Genomic DNA, 19,496 nt, shown 5'->3' with positions numbered 1-19,496 from the left:
GTGACAGTAAACATAAAACTGTGAATAATCCTGGACTAAGCCCACTGCACACAGTGCTTAAACTACTTAAGCAGCTATTCTGTATGTATTTGTCTCTGTATTTACTGTTTATTCCTATGAATGTGTAATATGTTTGTATCTGGAGGTATTTTTTCTACATGACGAGGCAAGTCAGAGCTGCCTGAGAGGCTCAGTTCAGGGCTAAAGGAGCCCAGGCGTGAGTGTGGAATAAACAAAAAAGTCACTTTTGGAAGCTGTTTTAGAAAGTCATCTGTCAGGATCCAAATACCCTTAAAAAAAAAAAAAAGAATTAAAAAAATGATGCAGGCCTGAAATGAGCGTTATTTAAGCGTGAACAATTACACTTTAACGATCTCTCTTCTTTTCTTTTTTTTTTTTCCATCTCATTATGTCGTGCTGAAATTGAAGCGTAACTCAAAATGTGAGCGCAGTCAGCCGAACGCGACTAAATCAGATTAATGTCACGAGTTTTTTGAGTGACGACTTGTTCGGCTCCAGCAAACTGATTTGAAGTCAGAGAGAAAGAGAGAGAGAGAGAGACGGCAGCGTTGGACATGACAGAGAGGCGGGAGTGAAGAACAAAATGGCTTTGGTTTTTCAAACATTCATCCGTCCACTTGTCAGTAAAAATGTCGTCTCTGTTTCAAACTAAATTGCAGCCTGTCGGTTCGAAGTCTCTCACTCTCTCTCGCTGCTACGTGCCGTCTTTTCCTTTCCCTCATTGTCCCACATTTCTATCTTTTCCTCTCCTCCCACGGATCCTCTCGTCACTTCCCTCCCTCCCGCCCATCTCTCACCCTCTGCTCCATGTCTCCATCTACTAACAAAAGATAAAAAAACATTTAATCTGCTCTCTCCCCCACAATGTCAACCTCTGTCTCTTCTGTTTTAACACTCTCACATCCGCCTCTCTCGGTAGGATAATCCACATTAAATGCAACTTTTTTTCATTACAAAACAATGTCTTGAGATTTCACAAAGCTTGTGTCATGCATCCCCGTCCTCCTCTTGAACTCCAAAATCTGCGTGCGTGTGTGTGTTTTTTTCTTCTTTCCGTGTGGCTTTTTCTTCCACCTGACAAATTTTCTTTTTCCGCGCGGGTCCCCGGCGGCGGCCGGTTTTCCTACGCTTTTTCAGAAAAAGCGTGGACAAACGGCTCATCGTGTCCCCTCGCAAGTCAAGGAAGCTGCGGCGGCTCACGGTGGAGTAAAAGACCTATGTTGCATTCAAAGTCCAAAGTTAATGTCGAATCTGTTTACAGGCAACAATCTTATCTTAAGTTTTCCATCAAATGTCTCGGGGGACATTTTGTCAACCCCCCAAAAAAAATCAAAGCCACTTGTCTTTTATTCAGGCGAAAATCCTGGAAAACTTTTCTACTTTGTCAGTGTCACACATCCTTTCTCTGGAACAAATCCCCCCCGAGGTTGCGTCCTCGACGGGGCTCCGTTTCGATTGGTCGAGGAGACCTTGAGTCATTCAGCAGCCCTGCTGTCATTCTTCTTTTTCTAATCCCTGCTCGTTCTTTGCCTCCTCTTTCTATTTCGGGCTTCCAAAAACTCTTTAATCCTCCCCACCCCGTCGCCTTCATCTCTCTCTCTCTCTCTCTCTCTCTCCCTCGTTGTTTCTATTTTTCTCTCCCCTCTGGTTCTGTCTCCATGGAATCTTGTTTTTCTTGCGTCCATTGTATTTTGGGAAACTAAAGATTTTCCTGACAACCGTTTTCTTTTATTTCCCTCCGTCATCCCTCCGTCGCCCTCTTCGTCTCCCTCCTCCGTCCTCCTCGGGCTCTCACACGTCCGTGGCGTTCAGGTGCGTGGACACCACGTCCTGGGTCTCGAGCACTATCTTCTTCGCCCTCCCTCCTCCTCCCCTGCCGCCGACGGGGTGGATGCTGTCCAGCCGGCCGCCCCTCCCGCCCCGATCGGCCCCCTTGCGACACTTGAAGACGGCGAGGAAGGCGGCGCGGTAGTTGCGGTTCATCCAGCCGTACAGCAGCGGGTTGGCGAACGTTGAGCACATGGCGACCACGTGGAAGACTGTGTAGAGCAGCCGGTAGTCACGCAGGTCCAGCACCGAGCTGTCGATGTCGGTGGCCAGCTGGAAGGCGTGAAAGGGCAGCCAGCTGACGCCGAACACCACCACCATGGTCACCAGCATCTTGGTGGTCTTGCGGCGCCGACGGTGGCGGTCCGAGCCGGCGGCGCTGCTGCCGCTGCCGACGCCGACGTTCTCCGCCGGGCTGACGTGGCCGCGCAGTTTGGACCAGATGCGGGCGTAGGCGAAGGAGATGATGGACAGCGGCAGGAAGTACTGCAGGATCAACATTGAGATGCTGTAGACGGTGCCGTCCGTGTTTTTACCGGGCCACTTCTCCGTGCACACCTGAGACGCGACAGAAGACACGGTCGGTTTAATTTTTAATGAACTTAGATACGTCTGGGTTTAAATTTGATTAAGAGGAGATAGTTGGAATAGTTGAAAAAGTGGGAATGGGTTTCTATGTTGAAAAATGTAGAAGGAGTTGAAGTTTTAAAAAAAAAAATGGGGTATAATAAAAGAACAGAAGAACATGTACGCATTCAGCATTCACACCAAATATGCAACAAATGAAAAAGCAGAATGACAGAATGGAAAGAGGATGGAGAGCAATCTACGAGAAGGAGTCAGTGATGAAAGGAGTGAGGAGAGGAGAGGAGAGAGGAGGAGAGAGATGAAAGAGAGAGAGAGAGAGAGAGAGAGAGAGAGAGAGAGAGGAGGGAAAGTACAGCGGGGAATGAGCAGGGGATCAAAGACACGATGAAGGTTTATGTGTGTGTGTGTGTGTGTGTGTGTGTGTGTGGGTGTGTGTGTGTGCGTGCATGCATGAATGCGTGCATGTGTGTCTGTGTGTATGTGAGCGTGTGTGCATGCATGCGTGCATGTGTGTGTGTGTGTGTGTGTGTGCGTGCGTGCATGCATGCATGCGTGCATGTGTGTGTGTCTGTGTGTGAGCGTACATGTGTGCGTGGGTGTGTGTGCATGCATGTGTGCCTGCGTGTGTGTGTGTGTGTGTGTGTGTGTGTGTGTGTGTGTGTGTGTGTACCTGTATGGTGTGTCCCGGTTCCATGCTGAAGGAGCCGTACTCTCTGAAGATGGCCAGAGGACTGGCAAGCACGGCGCTCAGCACCCAGGTCAGCGCTATCACCCCGAAACACACGTCCTTGCGCATCCTGGTCTCCAGGTGGTACACGATACACCTGAAACACACAACAACAACAAGAACAACAACAACACACACACACACACACACACACGTCACTTTGGATTTTTCTCGGATCAGGAAATAGCTGTTATAGATCAATACTGAATGAGGGAACATATCCGTGTCTACAAGTCGACTAACAGGTGAACTGGGAAACAGCTACTACTTATATTGAGACCATAGTTTGTTCTATTACTATTTTCTGAAATTGTATGTTTAAATGTGAAAAATGAAGCATTATTTTGTTAAATATGTCCTAATTTGCATACATTTCCAGAACAGAAATGTGAACATTGGATACAGCCAGGTTACAAATTCTTGTTTCATGTTGTTAAAGTCAAAAGGTTGTTACAGAGGGAATTTTGGATATCCCTTTTTATCGCTCTGTAGATCAGAAAATACTGTCAACAGCCATAAAAAAAAAATCCATATTGCTTCACATTTTTATAAATAAAATGATGTATAAATCAGGCTGTGAATGATAACTTACATTAAGTCTTTGGTCTTTTTATACCTCAGTGAAAGCAAAAGTAAATGTTTAAACTCCTGATTTAAATAGAACTAATAGGACAATGGCTGAGCCTCAGGGAGAAGAAGACACTGCATTTCTCAAAAAAGAAGTTAAGTATGCATTATTGTTTAAAAAAAAAACGTTATCTCTGATGAAATATCCACAGGAAATAATCGCCACAAAGTTCAGCCAAATCGCTCGTTTTACGTAAACTTCCTGCAGTCAGTTAATGCGTTCGCTATTCGAGTTAATTGTACAGTTAATCAGTTGTTCTGTAGTGCTATTTGTATGCATTGAATATTATATGAAATATCCATAAAACATGTCACTTAGTCAGGGTGATATATGTCAGTTAAACTTTGAGCCTGTTCACCCGTAGTGTCTTCAAAATGTCTACATTTTACAATCCATATCTAAGGTTTTGTTCTCCCCACCAGACTCCATGTAAATAATCACTACTTTTAGCGTGTTTAGAAGAAGCATATTTCCACCAGACTCCATGTAAATAATCAGTACTTTTAGCGTGTATAGAGCCAGCATATTTCCACCAGACTCCATGTAAATAATCAGGACTTTTAGCGTGTATAGAGCCAGCATATTTCCACCAGACTCCATGTAAATAATCAGGACTTTTAGCGTGCATAGAGCCAGCATATTTCCACCAGACTCCATGTAAATAATCAGGACTTTTAGCGTGTATAGAGCCAGCATATTTCCACATGTAAATGGGTGAATTAAGGGTTTATTTCAACCAAACCAGAGTGGTGATTGTTGGAACAGTGGAAAGATGAACCAAGATGGCTTTTGATAGTCTTAATTAGTTTCTGTCGACTTGAATTGAAGTGTGTTTAACGATGATAAAAGTACTGTTTATTTTTGGTGATGGTGATTTCGGGGCTGTTTCATGTTAAACTAAAAGGATCTTACTCTTTAACAGAAAGGTCTATCTCTGTACGGATCCTTTCCATAATGTAGTCAGACACTTAGAATAAGAATAACAAAAACAAAAACTCTGAAAAGAACTTATTGGTTCCACTTTTTCATTACAAGTAGAACCAAAACTTCAATAATCACCTCGTCTGTTTTGGTCTGGGCTGCAGCTTAGTCAGCACAAAGAAAGAGTGAACTCATTAAATGGGTCCTCAGGTTTCTTGTTCTGGCCGCCAGTAAGCATTAAAGTCTGTAAGAGCTGCGAATGGCAGCACTAAAAACGAGCCCAGCGTGTCTCTGTGGTCTTCTGTTCAGCCGTCTGTTTGTTGTCATGCAGATTGGATCAAAAGCTGGCAAAGCTGCTTTTTAGCTTTTTACAGTCCCTGCTGATGCACAGACCTGAGCTGTGGCAAATATGTAATGTCTTTAAAAGTAGGACTCAAACTTTTCTTTTCCTCACAAGTCATGGACAAAGTTTGTGTATTACAAGTTTGAATGGGGAAAATGTATGCACACCGATTTGTATGATATACTACGAAATTAGGCGACTGCCGACTGGAAGCAAACTCAGCTCCCCGGGTTGAACTCCTGGGACATGAACACCTGTTTCCTGGGTGAAAGTCTTATGTTTTCACCTTAACTTCTTCAGGACATGAACACCTGTTTCCTGGGTGAAAGTCTTGTGTTTTCTCCTTAACTTCTACCATCATTTCTAAATATCTGTCCGAACCCGGCCCATCGGGCTCGGTTTGGGTATCCATCCTCTAACAGCAGCAGTCAATGTGGGGCATACAGCAAGAAATACATGGAATACATACCAATTACAGTGTGTCACTTTTCAGAGATGTATGTACGAAAGCTTCATGAGAGCAGGCTGCACAATTCCTGCAGCGATTGTGTTTCTGGCCATAATTATGCTAACGTGTAGCAGCAAAGGCTGGTAACATCTCTTCAGCTGCGCTTGTTATGTTCATTATAAGTTGAGGATGGTGATGAAGAAGATATCAACATGTAGAACTGAGTAAACTTGATTCTTTTTTGGCTTGTGCAGCTAACAGAAACCCAGATGCTCGGATCATGAACTGTATTCTCTTTTAAATTTCATTGTCAGGAACCATCTGCCGAAAAAAACATCCATTTCGAAGCACAGAGTGGTAGATGCTTTGTAGCAGATTTCTGTCTGCCGTTCCTGGACAGGTGGACGCAAAAACACACACAAACGACGACGGCAGATTGCGGGCGCGGGTGAGAGCTCCAGGAACGTATCACAGAACCAAATATCTTTACAAAAGAAGTGTTTAAAGTTTGGTGCTTGATTTAAAGTTTGGTGCTTGATTTAAACCGTGAGTCTTTTATCTTGGAAGCAAACTTTCCATGTACGAGCAAACCTCTCAGTGCAGTTCATACATGTTTAAAAGGGGAGCGTGCTTATGTTTGCACAGCCCAATGGTCCCACAGCCCTATGTTCCCACAGCCCAATGGTCCCACAGCCCTATGTTCCCACATTTGTAAGATTCTTTTCAAAATTAGGCCCTATGTCCCCACAGTTCCCACATTTCTAAGATTTTAGGGTTAGGTTAAACCCTAACCCTAACCCCTAAACCTGGTTGTGGGAACATAGGGATGACCCCTTTAAAAGTTGCCTCAACTCTACACACAAGTTGTTTAAAATCAGCAGGGTCACACAGGTTTAAAGTATGTTGATGAGTCATTATTCCTTCAAAATGCACCGCACGACTCCTCTTTACACCTACACTGGAGTTGGCAAAACAGCAGCCAACAAAGCGTGACCGCACTTAGCCGTGCAGCGAGGCCATCAGAGTGGGCTCCATTTGCATCTGAATATTCATTGTAATCCTATTTCCCGAGAGCAGCTGTATTCAGGGTAAAAAATGACTTTTAAATATGACATTTTAATCATTTATGAGGACGTGGGCACACGGTTTGCAGGTCAAATTCAACTGTTGCTACTCGATGAATCAAAAAGACTAAATATTCACAATTAAAAACTTCACACTTCAGCCAAGTTAGCTGACACTGTTTTCCAGAGCAAGTCACACCAGAATAAGAGGGGAACTTTAAAGCTTTTCTGTATATTCTGTCATATATATAATCTTACAATGTGAGATGTTCATGTTAAATGTGGCCAAATCTTCAAAATAATGAGGTAAACATATTTAAAATAAATACCTGTGCGCCAAAACCTCAGATTTCACACTTTCACACACTTCTCACAAACGTGGGATGTGGTTTGCTATACGTGGTCATCTGCTTTAGGCACGCTGCAGTGTTTACGTTAAAGACCCTGCTACATGTAGCTACATGCTAAGTCAAGAAAACCTGTAATCTTGGCTGCAAATGTTGTTAATTTCGCCCCAATTTCGGACCACATTCCTGCTAGAACATGTCCGGTTGTGTAGTATTTGGTTTAGAAGCCTTTATCAGCCATTTTTGACGGTAGAATGAGCCGCTATCCTCAATTACAATCCACTTCTAACTGCGTGTAGCTACATGCTAACATCAAGGAAAGCTGCAATCTTAGCTGCAAATGTCGTTCATTTCTCCCCAATTTCGGACCACATTCCTGCTAGAACATGTCCGGTTGTGTGGCATTTGGTTTAGAAGCCATTGTCAGTGATTTCTGAGGGTAGAAAGGGCTGTTATAAAATCCACTGCTAACTACAAGTAGCTACATACTAAACACCAGGAAAAGCTGCAATATTGGCTGCAAATGTTGTTAATTTCTCCCTAATTTCAGTCCTATTCATGCTGGAACATGTCCGGTTGCGTAGTAATTGGTTTAAAAGCCATTGTCAGTGATTTGTGATGGTAGAAAGTGCTGCTATTTTCCATTACAGTTCTCTTCTAAATACATGTACGATGCTGTATGTGTGTTACGTTGACGTTTCCGTTGTGTAAGATACATGCTAACATCATGGAAAGCTGTAATCTTGGCTGCAAATGCTGTTCATTTCTCCCCAATTTTGGGTCACATTCCTGCCGGTTGTGTAGTATGTGGTTTAGAAGCCTTTATCAGTGATTTTTGATGGTAGAGAGTCCTGATTTGTACTCTGTTGCAGTTAGTCTCCGGCTGCAACGGACTGTACTGAGGCCGCGACAGCAGAGCACAGATGCGGAGACTTCGGAGATCCGGATTTAAATCTCCTTTAATTCCGTGGTAAATAACAGTTGGGTATGATATGATGTGTTTGGAGAATTCACAAAGGAAACAGACAGCAACCTGAATGAATGCGCTTCTTTCTTTTTTTTTTACATACTTAAACATTCTTAAGTAGCCTGAATACAACCATGAAAACTTGTGAATAAATAAGCTGAAACCTACCTGTGGCGGTCCAGGGCAATGACGTTAAGCGTCACCGTGGAGACATGCACGGCAAGCCCCTGGGCGTAGGGCAGCAAGAAGCAGAGCGTGCTGCCAAACTTCCACTCCCCCTGCAGCGTGTAGACGAGGGTGAAGGGGAGGCACAGCGTGTTCACCAGCAGGTCGGCTGCAGACGAAGAACACAGGACGTTACTGAAAATATCTTTCTGATACAATTAAACTAATGTGTGCATTTAGCATCTCTTGGATTTTATGCTCATTGGTGTTTGGTGACTTACTCCCTTGACCGTCTGTTGCTGCAAATATACTGTTCAACATGTACTGTATGTGATACATTTTTATGGTTTGACTCCTCGCAACACATTCTCACTCCCAACTCATCACACACCGCTGCTTGGCGTCATGTTTTTAACGCTCTGGGTACCCGTCAACAATTCTTCCAAACCATACAACGGCATAGTTTGTTTATTCCCCCCCTCTAATACTTGTAATCACATCTTCACTTCACCACTCCATCAACTTTTATATCTTAGCCAAAATAAAAATAAAACATATGCCCAGGCGTCTCCAAACAGTGTTTTCATCATTCACACCTGCTGACCGACTGCTTCCCTCATCACTTGATATACCTGGTGAAACATCTTGTGACATCATTCTTCCTCAGGGAGGTTTAGTGCCGGAGCCGAGCAGCTTTAAGCTGCAGCCAAGTTTGATGATAGTCTTAATTTCATCCATTAACTCCGCCAAGAGAGTCATGTTTTTGGTTCGGATTGTATGTCTGTTTGTCGGCAGGATTACAGAAAAAACTGCTGTCCCGATTTCCATGAAGCTTGGTGAAAAGGTGTAGCATGGGCCAAGGAAGAAGAACACATTACATTTTGGATCGTATCCGAATCACAGTGCGGATACATTCATTATTTTTCACTTTCGTTCACATTGTGAGATAAGGCATCTGGCGCTGGCGGAGGTCTGCACTCTCTGAGATCTCTTCTAGTTATTTTTTCCATTATTTTCTCCCTTAACTACCTGAGTTCATTGGCTGATCGTTGGGGTCCTGTACAACTGTGTTGAGCGCTGCTACTAAACCTTTTGTAATGATTCACTGAAGCTTGGTGGAAGGGTGTAGCAAGGGCAGAGGAAGAACACATTACATTTTGGATCGGATCCGAATTACAAGCCAATACACAATTATTTTTCACTTTCATTCACATTGTGAGATAAGGCATCTGGCGCTGGCAGAGGGCTGCACTCTCTGAGATCTCTTCTAGTTATTATTTCCATCATTTTCTTTCTCTTCTCACACTACGTGCCCATTTCATTGGCTGATTTTTGGTCCTGTACTCCTTTGTTGAGCGTTGCTACAAAACTGTTTACAATGATTGACAGTCCGCTAAACATAAATGTTAGTCATTGAATTTATTTTGTCCAATTATTGAATCTACAGACTGATCTCATGAAGTGGCGTATGTATGACGCCCCAATTCGTATGCCATTTTGCCGTGTTATCAAGACGCATACCTGCTTTTTAGCGTGTTTATCAACGCCGTTTGGTCTCCATTGACTTACATTACCTTGCGATTGCGTGTGAATTTACGCCGTAGTGAGTTGTATGAAAGGGCAAAAATCCATGTAGGGAGGTTGGTTGGGGGGGTGGATGGGTCAAACAGAGAATTTTTCACCCAGTTCCTTCGTGTCCCGCGTGTCACGTTTCCTAAACCCAACAGGTCTGCTGTATACAGCACTCAAAATGCGTACAGATAACACGCCACTTGGATTTAGAAAGTGCCGTGTATGTTTACGCAAAGTCATGATATCACGTTGTCGAAATACCTTTTAATAACACCTGAAAAACATTTTCAATTGTCACCTAGAGGTTTGCGTCGAAAGGAGCCATTTGAGGTGTTTTTGGGCATCTGGTAAGGATGCCCCCTGGGTGCCTCCGTAGGGAGGTGGTCCAGGCACGTCCAGCTGGGAGGAGGCCTCGGGGAAGACCCAGGACTAGGTGGAGGGATTATATCTCCAACCTGGCCTGGGAACGCCTCGGGATCCCCCAGTCGGAGCTGGTTAATGTGGCTCGGGAAAGGGAAGTTTGGGGTCCCCTGCTGGAGCTGCTGTCCCCGTGACTCGACCCCGGATAAGTGGACGAAGATGGATGGGTCTAGAGGTTTGACTCCAAATACTGAAGTACACATTTTATGTGAAAGGAATAGTTCAACATTATGAGAAATATTTGCTATCTTGCCTTCAGATCCAGTAGAAGATAATCAGCGTACGGACACGAGTTGTATCGATCTTCACTTCTAACTCTCAGAAAGAAATCGAATAAGCAGATTTCCCAAAATGTCTTTCTTTTAACTTTGTATACGAGCTGTAACAACCTCTGCAAATGTTCAATTAGTTTTTGGCTCCATGCATACCTAGCATAGATTTTAATTAAACTGAATCATTTTGTGTATTTGATGTGACTTGACAAACTGTCTGTTAGAGTTATATAGTCGTTTTTTTAACCTTCATTTGTTTTTAGCACAACCTTGAAGATAACGCACAAAATAAAATTATTTTTGCTTTTGAAAACTTTTGATTACAGTCAAAAAAAAAAAAAAATCTTTGCAGTTTACCACCAAAAATCAAAAGCACACCCCTTGTTCACATCTGAACATACAGTAAGTCGTAAAACATCAGTCAAGTTTCCATCCAAATTAATCGCCGATTTTTATCTGAATTTCAGAAAATCGGCAAAAGAAAATGCAAATGAATGCTCATTCCCATCCACTACTGTTATGCGGTTATTGGGAGTTGGTTCATCGAGATGAGCAGCAGGTGGCGCTGATGTTCCAGTCAGAAGAACATTAAACCACAACAAGATGACGTAATTTAAAGAGCACCAGTCAAAACCTAAATGGCGAAAAACAATGTAGAACGCTAAGGCCCCAAGGAAGTATGCACAGCCTTGAAACCAATGTAATGCAATTAGTCCATTAGAAAGCTTGATGGAAACATGACATGTCTTGTTTGTTTGCTCTCTCTCTCTCTCTCTCTCGCTCTCTCTCTCTCTCTCTCTCTCTCTCTCTCTCTCTCTCTCTCTCTCTCTCTCTCACCACGGTTCCTGTAGGCTTTGGCAAATTGAAATGGATTTATACTGCATGTCATTAGTGATGAAACAGCTGCTGAGTGATCTGAGGACAGTTAAAACAACTGCAGAGCGCCAGAGCCACAACCAGAGAGAGAGAGACAAAGAGAGAGAGAGAGAGAGAGAGAGCGAGAGAGACGCCAGCTGTTCAGACAGACAGCAGGTCTATCAACAAAAGGACCAAAAACATCAATGGGTTTGAGAACCATAAAGGTTTAATATCTCAAACATTAAGGGAAAGTGGACACCATTATGTTCGCATTGGAGCTCTTCACCTGAAGGAATGACAGATACTGTTATCCTAGTTATTTCTTTGATTGGTTTAAAGAAATAATAATATGTTGGATTCATGTTATTTTTTTTTTTTTTTTTTTACTTTCAAAAATTAAAAATAATTTGGTGGCCCCCCTGCAGTAACTCTGAAGACCCCCCTAAGGGTCCTGGACCCTCTGATGAAGATCCCGGCAATAAAGGCTAAATCAAACATAATTATAATACTATAATACTGTATGATTGTTTTAATTCTTTCTCAGCATCGCTCGGCTGCTCAGGAAACCATATGGCAACTTAATCTTGTAAATGTAGTTGATACATTGTAATTTTAGAATTAGAAGGCTCAACTTTGTCAACCTTGACAAGACTGAGCTCCTTTTCCTTCCAGGGAAGCGCTCTCCTACCCAAGACCTGACTATAACAATTGACAACTCTGTGCTAGAAAACCTGGGTGTGACACTTGACGACCAACTCTCCTTCACTGCTAACATTGCTGCAACTACCCGATCGTGTAGATACATGCTGCATAACATCAGAAGGATACGTCCCCTTCTAACGCAGAAGGCAGCTCAGGTTCTGGTTCAGGCTCTAATCATCTCACGTCTAGACTACTGCAACTCCCTCCTGATTGGCCCGCCTGCATGTGCCATCCGACCCCTGCAGCTCATTCAGAACGCAGCAGCTCGACTTGTCTTCAACCTCCTCAAGCTCTCTCACACTACAACGCTCCTCTGCTCTCTTCACTGGTTACCAATTGCGGCCCGCATCCACTTCAAGACACTAGTACTTACATACAGGGCCACGAACAGATCAGCCCCAGCATACATCCAGGACATGGTCAAACCATATACCCCAACCCGCCCACTTCGCTCTGCATCAGCCAAACTGCTTGCTGCCCCCTCACAGAGAGGGAGAACTAATCACTCAACGAGATCCGAAATGAGCTCCACCATTGACATCAGGATGGCCGATAGCCTACGCATCTCACAGCGAAGGCTAAAACACACAATACGGGACCGTCCCACATACATCAATTTTAAAACTCGTTTAAAATTCTGGCTTTTAGAAAACCAAAGCTGCACTCACTTGTAACTGCCTCACACATTTCACTATGTGTGACAATCACATGTTCTGTTGTATTTATAGAACATGTATATATTATATATGTATATATATTGTCTTGACTGTTGTTGTTAGTGTTTGTCCTGCCTCTCAAACTACGAGGGCGTTGTATACTTGTTACTGTTTTTATGTTTTTCTTTTTTTATGTATCTGCCTATATATCTATATATATATATATATATATATATATATATATATATATATATTTCATATGGCTCTTTGTAGTTTTGCTCACATGTATGTACTTGCACTTACTACTTGTTGTCTGGAGTTTGCACCTTCAGGGTTGAAAGCACTTAATTGGAAGTCGCTTTGGATAAGTGTCAGCTAAATGACATGTAATGTAATGTAATGTAATCCTTAAAAATATGTCGCAAATACAAACAATATTGCAGTAAACAAGCAAAAATCACACACCAAGATATGGTAAGGTATCAGTCCACACACAGAGCCTTTGTCTTCCCTTTAATGGAACTACAGAAAGCCACTCTACGTTGCCTCGGCAGACTTATTCATTATATATTCTCTTATATTTGATGTCAGAATTGCCTGCTGTTGTCTCTGTCACTTCCTGTCTTACTTAAGAGTTAAACTGTTTAAGTGAAGAAAAGGTTTCAAGATCAGTAATGTTTTCCTCAGTTGAGTCTCTCGCTTTCATTCGACTTTGTCCTCACTTTAAACGTTCCGTTCTTGTTCCCCCCGTCTGTTCCGCGTTTCTCTCACGAACACATTAGAGCCAAGCGTTTGTCTCTAAAGGAGCAGCTTTAGGTTATTTCCTGCAACGCTTTTCATTTCCAGTCAGTCTCTGTTCTCAAAAACGCACCGCCGCAACTTTTTAAACCTTTAAGGGAACTAGTTTATGAAAGCACTTCGATTGACATTTTGTGTTTCCTTACACTTCATTTCATGCGTGGCATTCTCTCGCCGGCTCCCCCTTCATTGTCTTTTGTTCTTGCATAAGAAATGCTTAACAAATACAGAATGGACAGCTGCCACTTCACTCTACATGAACATGGACATTTGGCTTGTTCAGATGATCCTGAAAAAGCCATGTACACAGTAAAAAGATGTTTTGGAAGAGTGAGTTCAGAGTGAGGACTGCTGTGGTTTGAAACCTCCAATTACCCCCCGTAAATTACGCCTATGGTTGATCCAGACTAGTAGTATTTGTAAGCATGCGTTTGCTACAGCACATCGTGATCAGCCAAAATCTGTTTAACCCTCTGAGGTCTGAGGGCATTTTCACACATCTTCTTAAATTCACCTTTTTAGGGTATTTGCATAAAACTGATCCCCGTGTGTTTCATATCAACATGTTGAGAACAAACTCGGCTTTCTGTATAAGTGACGCCCACTTTTTTTCTGGAGCAGCGTGTGTAGAGATAATATGGTGTGAACGCTGATGTCGGCTTTTTGAAATTCCTCAGATCTCTTTTGAAAACAAACCTTTGACTGTGATGTGTTGTACGAATTGTTTAATAAAAATAAACGTCTGAAATTAAATGTAATATCGCTTTTTGACTAGTTTTGTCTCTCTATCTATCTATCTATATATGTATATATCTATCTATCTATATATGTATATATCTATCTATCTATATATGTATATATCTATCTATCTATCTATCTATCTATCTATATATGTATATATCTATCTATGTATCTATCTATCTATCTATATATGTATATATCTATCTATCTATATATGTATATATCTATCTATCTATCTATCTATCTATCTATCTATCTATCTATCTATATATGTATATATCTATCTATGTATCTATCTATCTATCTATCTATCTATCTATATATGTATATATCTATCTATGTATCTATCTATCTATCTATCTATATATGTAAAATCTATCTATGTATCTATCTATCTATCTATCTATCTATCTATCTATCTATATATGTATATATCTATCTATCTATATATGTATATATCTATCTATGTATCTATCTATCTGTCTATCTATCTATATATGTATGTATCTATCTATCTATCTATCTATATATGTATATATCTATCTATCTATCTATCTATCTATCTATCTATATATGTATCTATCTATCTATATATGTATCCATCTATCTATATATGTATCTATCTATCTATCTATCTATCTATCTATCTATCTATCTATATATGTATCTATCTATCTATCTATCTATATATATATATATATGTATCTATATATCTATCTATCTATCTATCTATCTATCTATCTATCTATCTGTAATTCAAACCCATTGAAAGATGAAAAAACTTTGTAATACTAAAGACATTAAAGTATATGCATGAATCAACCTGAAAAAAGGATTAAAAAATAAAGGGTGAGTTAATGAGCAGCACATCAGTTCACAGACAAATTCAAATGAATCTGACACGCAAACACTGAGAGGTAACGGAGTGTGTCTCTGCTGTCGGAGAGATTTTCACACCTAAAGATGAACCCGATACATTTCATTCATAAAGCCCACTTCGGGGGGGTGGGGTGGGGGGGGGAGGGGGGGCTAACCTATCGGATGAATGGATGGATAGATCGGGGGAATAGTTCCTCCAGAAGTAGCAGAGAGAGATTTCAGCACCACGGAGAGCAACAGCCTCAGAGGGAGACTTCAGCACCACGGACAGGAAAAGAAGTCCCATTTGTTTGATAGAAACTACAGCGAGCCGCTGTTTTTATGAAACTATTTGATTTCATAAACCAAAGCAGGGTTCATGTCCCGTGTAAAAAAAAACAAAAAAAACAAGCCAAAATCAGTTAATAACATCAGTCTTCTGATACATTTTTCTACCTTAACTTATTTCACCATCCTCCCGGAAACGTCCCGAAATAAATGTGGACCTTCCCGAATGTAAAATCCTTGTTTTTCTACATTATCATTAGTTAGAATAATTCAAAGTGACATTTAAAGGTCCAATATGTAAAATATTTACTGTAATAAATCCAAAAATGACCCCAATGCGTCATCAGATGTTAAGGAATCATGCTAAGTTGAAATACTATCTTTTCTGACAACAATGCTAATGCCAGTATTTTCTCCTTTTGAAATTTTCCGCTCTGCATTTTCCTGCTGTTTGTTTACTTGATGTAACGTTAAAAATCGCAGCAGTATCCCACCACGGGACGTCGTTGTCATCGTAGCGTTACGTCACTCTGACAGTCATTCCTCGCGGTGACCTCGCCGTTCATCGTGACATTTGCAGTCTTTCTCTTTCTTTCAACTACTCTCTATTCTTCCAACCTCCCAAATTCGTCCCAAAGTTAATTTTTCATCGTCCCCGACCATTTTTTGACGACGGGAGGTCCTTAAGCTCGAGCCAGACATAAATACTACATACTTACATACTATACTGTGTTATTATAATTGATGCCAACTTCTGCTGCTACTCTTATTGTTGTTTATTCAAAACAAGAATCAAGAAAAATGAATGCGTTACTTCAAAAAAAGAGCTGCTACAGTACAGTATATGTGTTAGTGTTCAGCTGGATAACATGAACTGATTTTGTTTTATAAAATGTAAAACATTAGCACTTTAAAAGGAACTTCACAAGTCAAAGTCTCTCTTCATCTTTCCCTCTCCTCTCCCTTCCTCTAATATTAGGCTCTTTCTAAAACTACGTATCATGCTTCTTACCAAATACAAAAGTAGATAATTTGCACCTTAAAAAGGACCTTAGGAGTCAAAGTCTCTCTTGATCATTCCCAAAATGATGTTTCATACTTGAAAAAGTTTTTTTAAAAGGATGGATGGTTAATGGTACAGTACGTACAGCGTGTATAAACTCCTAAAATACTCGTGAGTGTGCCTCTGGGAGTTCTTTTGTTCCGTCTATTTCAACGCTCATCATCACAATCCCATTTTATGTCTCGTTAACGGTAACGCCAATAACGGTCGTCCTTGTCAGCTGTGTGGCAGTCAAAGACGGCCGACTATGATTGTTTGATTTTCATCTCTCGCCCACACAGGGCCGCTGACATCACGGGGAGACGGCTTATAACAGCTGACAGATGTTTGAGTCATCGTCGCAGAGGGCAACGTACGCACACACAAAAGTGTACACACAGACACACACAGACACACACACACACACACACACACACACACACACACACAAAACAGGCCTTGTTCTTTGGATGTCAGAGGATTTCTCAGAGTCTGATGAGTCTGACAGCATCAAATCAGAGCTTATGTGTGTGTGTGTGTGTGTGTGTGTGTGTGTGTGTGTGTGTGTGTGTGTGTGTGCGTGCGTGTGTGCGTGTGTAAACATACCGACAGCCAGGTTGGCGATGAAGAAGTTGGTGACGGTGCGGAGCGACTTGAAACGGTAGATGACGTAGATGACCAGAGAATTACCCAGAACCCCCAGCACGATGATGGTGCTGTAGGCCAAGATCAACACCACCTGCAAACATAAAACATACACACAGACACACACACACACACACACACACACACACACACCAACAGCTGTCGGAGCCGGTTGTGTTGACATACTGGAAATGTTAGGGACTAGAGACGACATCTGCTGCTTAAATGTTTTGAATCTTTCTGAATTATATATATATTCTTATTATTATATATTATTCTTTCTGTGTTTCTGACCCACATTTACACAACCCTGTACTCACCCTACGGGAGATACAGAAATAACTACTAATGATGTAAAAGCTCTGACTGCATGTCCAAAGACAGACATTATTCTTGTGTTGGGTTTTGATGAGTTGCTTTTGAGATTTTGACTGTTAAAACACAAAAAAAGGTAAAAGGAATAGAAAATGAATAAAAATATAAAAGAAATGTTGTTACTCCAACTCTGAGTGAACTCCAGGCGAACTCTCTGCTCCTCACCACGGCGCTTTCTCAGGTGCTGCGAGCAAATCACTCTGCCCTAGTAGCAGAAGGAGGAGTGCTTTACCTTCTGAGAATATAGTTCCCAGTATGTATACGGTTAGAAGATGTCTGTGTCTCATGTGACCTTGTTATTTGTACATGCTGTGACTATACAAATCACAACAAGTAAATAAGTCGGTGTGTTCCTTTAATGGATATAATGGATAAGAACATATGGAGAGGCATATATAAGCTTTTTGCTTTAGTCTCATCCTTTCAGTCAATGTTTACTGTTTGGGTTTACACTGTGATATGTATATAATCATTGTTTTTATGATGACTGAATTAAAGGCATACTATGTAACTTTTCCCTCTTCGGTCCCCCTTACAGGTTGTCTCATTGGAACTACAGCCGCCTTTAAAGGTCCTATGACATGCTGCTTTTTGGATGCTTTTATATAGGCCTCAGTGGTCCCCTAATACTGTATCTGAAGTCTCTTTTATATAGACCTTAGTGGTCCCCTAATACTGTATCTGAAGTCTCTTTTATATAGACCTTAGTGGTCCCCTAATACTGTATCTGAAGTCTCTTTTATATAGACCTTAGTGGTCCCCTAATACTGTATCTGAAGTCTCTTTTATATAGACCTTAGTGGTCCCCTAATACTGTATCTGAAGTCTCTTTCCTGAAATTCAGCCTTGGTGCAGAATTACAGCCACTAGAGCCAGTCCCACAATAAGATTTCCTTAGTATGTGCCCTTTCTGTGTCTGTAGCTTTAAATGCTATTGAGGAGGCGAGAGGGGGGGGGGGCAAGGTGGAGGGTGGGGGTGTGGCCTTGACCAACTGCCACTTTGCTTGTTTGAAAGCCATGATGTCTCTCTCTTTCTCATGGGCGGGCCAAATTCTCTGGGCGGGCAAAGCAGAGAAAGGGGAGGTAACCTTTCCTCTTATGATGTCATAAGGAGGAGATTCCAGATCGGCCCATCTGAGCTTTCATTTTCTCAAAAGCAGAGCAGGATACCCAGGGCTCGGTTTACACCTATCACCATTTCTAGCCACTGGGGGACCATAGGCAGGCTGGGGGAACTCCATATTAAAGTTGAAAAATATCATAAAGTGACATATTCATGCCATGGGACCTTTAAGACTACAACTGCTGGACAGGTTGTGGGGAAAAAAAGCATGTTCACCCCACTTGTAGAATTTTTTAGTTGTTGTACACGTTCAATCCCTTTATATATATATATATATATATATATATATATATATATATATTTGAATAAAGAATGATGTTTACAGGGGAAAAACTATCAAACCTCTACCTGCACACTCAAAAGTTTGATGGTGTCCTCTGGGAAATTGACTCCCTCAAACACCAGCGTGGGTAACTCCGGGGGGTCGGCGCCGGTCGTCGGGTCGTAGTAAGTATACCCGGGGTCGTCCGGCGTGGCGTTGACTGCACTGACGGCCTCCATGTTTTCCGATCATAAGTGTTCAACCGGCAACGCCATCACACGGACACACTCGCTCTCTCTCCGCCTCTCTCGGCCTGTGGGGAGGACAGAGAAACAGACGGACAGACAGATCAATAACTGGGGAGGCTAATGTCAGACAGAGACAGGAACATTTTTACATGCACTCTGGGAATGTAAATTGGTAAACCCCTTTTTGGGAATAAGTCGTAGAACGCATAGAGAAAGGGCTAGGTTTTATTATACCTAAAACACAGGAGGTTGTGCCTATTAGGGGACCAAGCAGAATTGTTAGAAGTTTCAAAATATGATTTTGCAGTAATAAAAGTTGGGGTTGTAACGGCCATCCGAGTGATCCTACGAGTGTGGAAAAATACCTTCCCCACCCCAGAATTTAAACAATGGCTGGAACTTATGTCAGAAATAGTATCATATGAACACATGCTGACCAGAATTAATGATGAAAATTAAGGATTTAAGAGGTCATGGGATCACTTTGTTTTGCCTATGGTATGGCTGGTGTATTGTAATGATAAAGACATACAACTGTGGTTGCTGGATTCATTCTCTTTTTAATTCTTTACTATTATTACTTATTTTGA

At 41.7% G+C, this 19,496-nt stretch overlaps 1 protein-coding gene across 1 annotated transcript; it reads right to left on the bottom strand.

Annotated features, from left to right (window-relative positions):
- Positions 1–400: 400 nt before the first annotated feature.
- Positions 401–18,968, bottom strand: npy2rl (neuropeptide Y receptor Y2, like). The gene is made up of 5 exons (XM_031302673.2): positions 18,745–18,968; positions 16,860–16,992; positions 8,050–8,215; positions 3,107–3,260; positions 401–2,406 (listed from the first exon to the last, which is right to left on the bottom strand). Exons 1-5 carry the CDS (start codon positions 18,895–18,897, stop codon positions 1,813–1,815), a joined length of 1,200 nt encoding a protein of 399 aa, XP_031158533.1. The 5' UTR covers positions 18,898–18,968; the 3' UTR covers positions 401–1,812.
- Between the last annotated feature and the right edge of the window lie 528 nt (positions 18,969–19,496).

Source organism: Sander lucioperca, chromosome 17, assembly GCF_008315115.2.
Source record: "Sander lucioperca isolate FBNREF2018 chromosome 17, SLUC_FBN_1.2, whole genome shotgun sequence".
Lineage (NCBI taxonomy): Eukaryota > Metazoa > Chordata > Actinopteri > Perciformes > Percidae > Sander > Sander lucioperca.
This window is presented reverse-complemented; position numbering and strand designations above follow the sequence as displayed.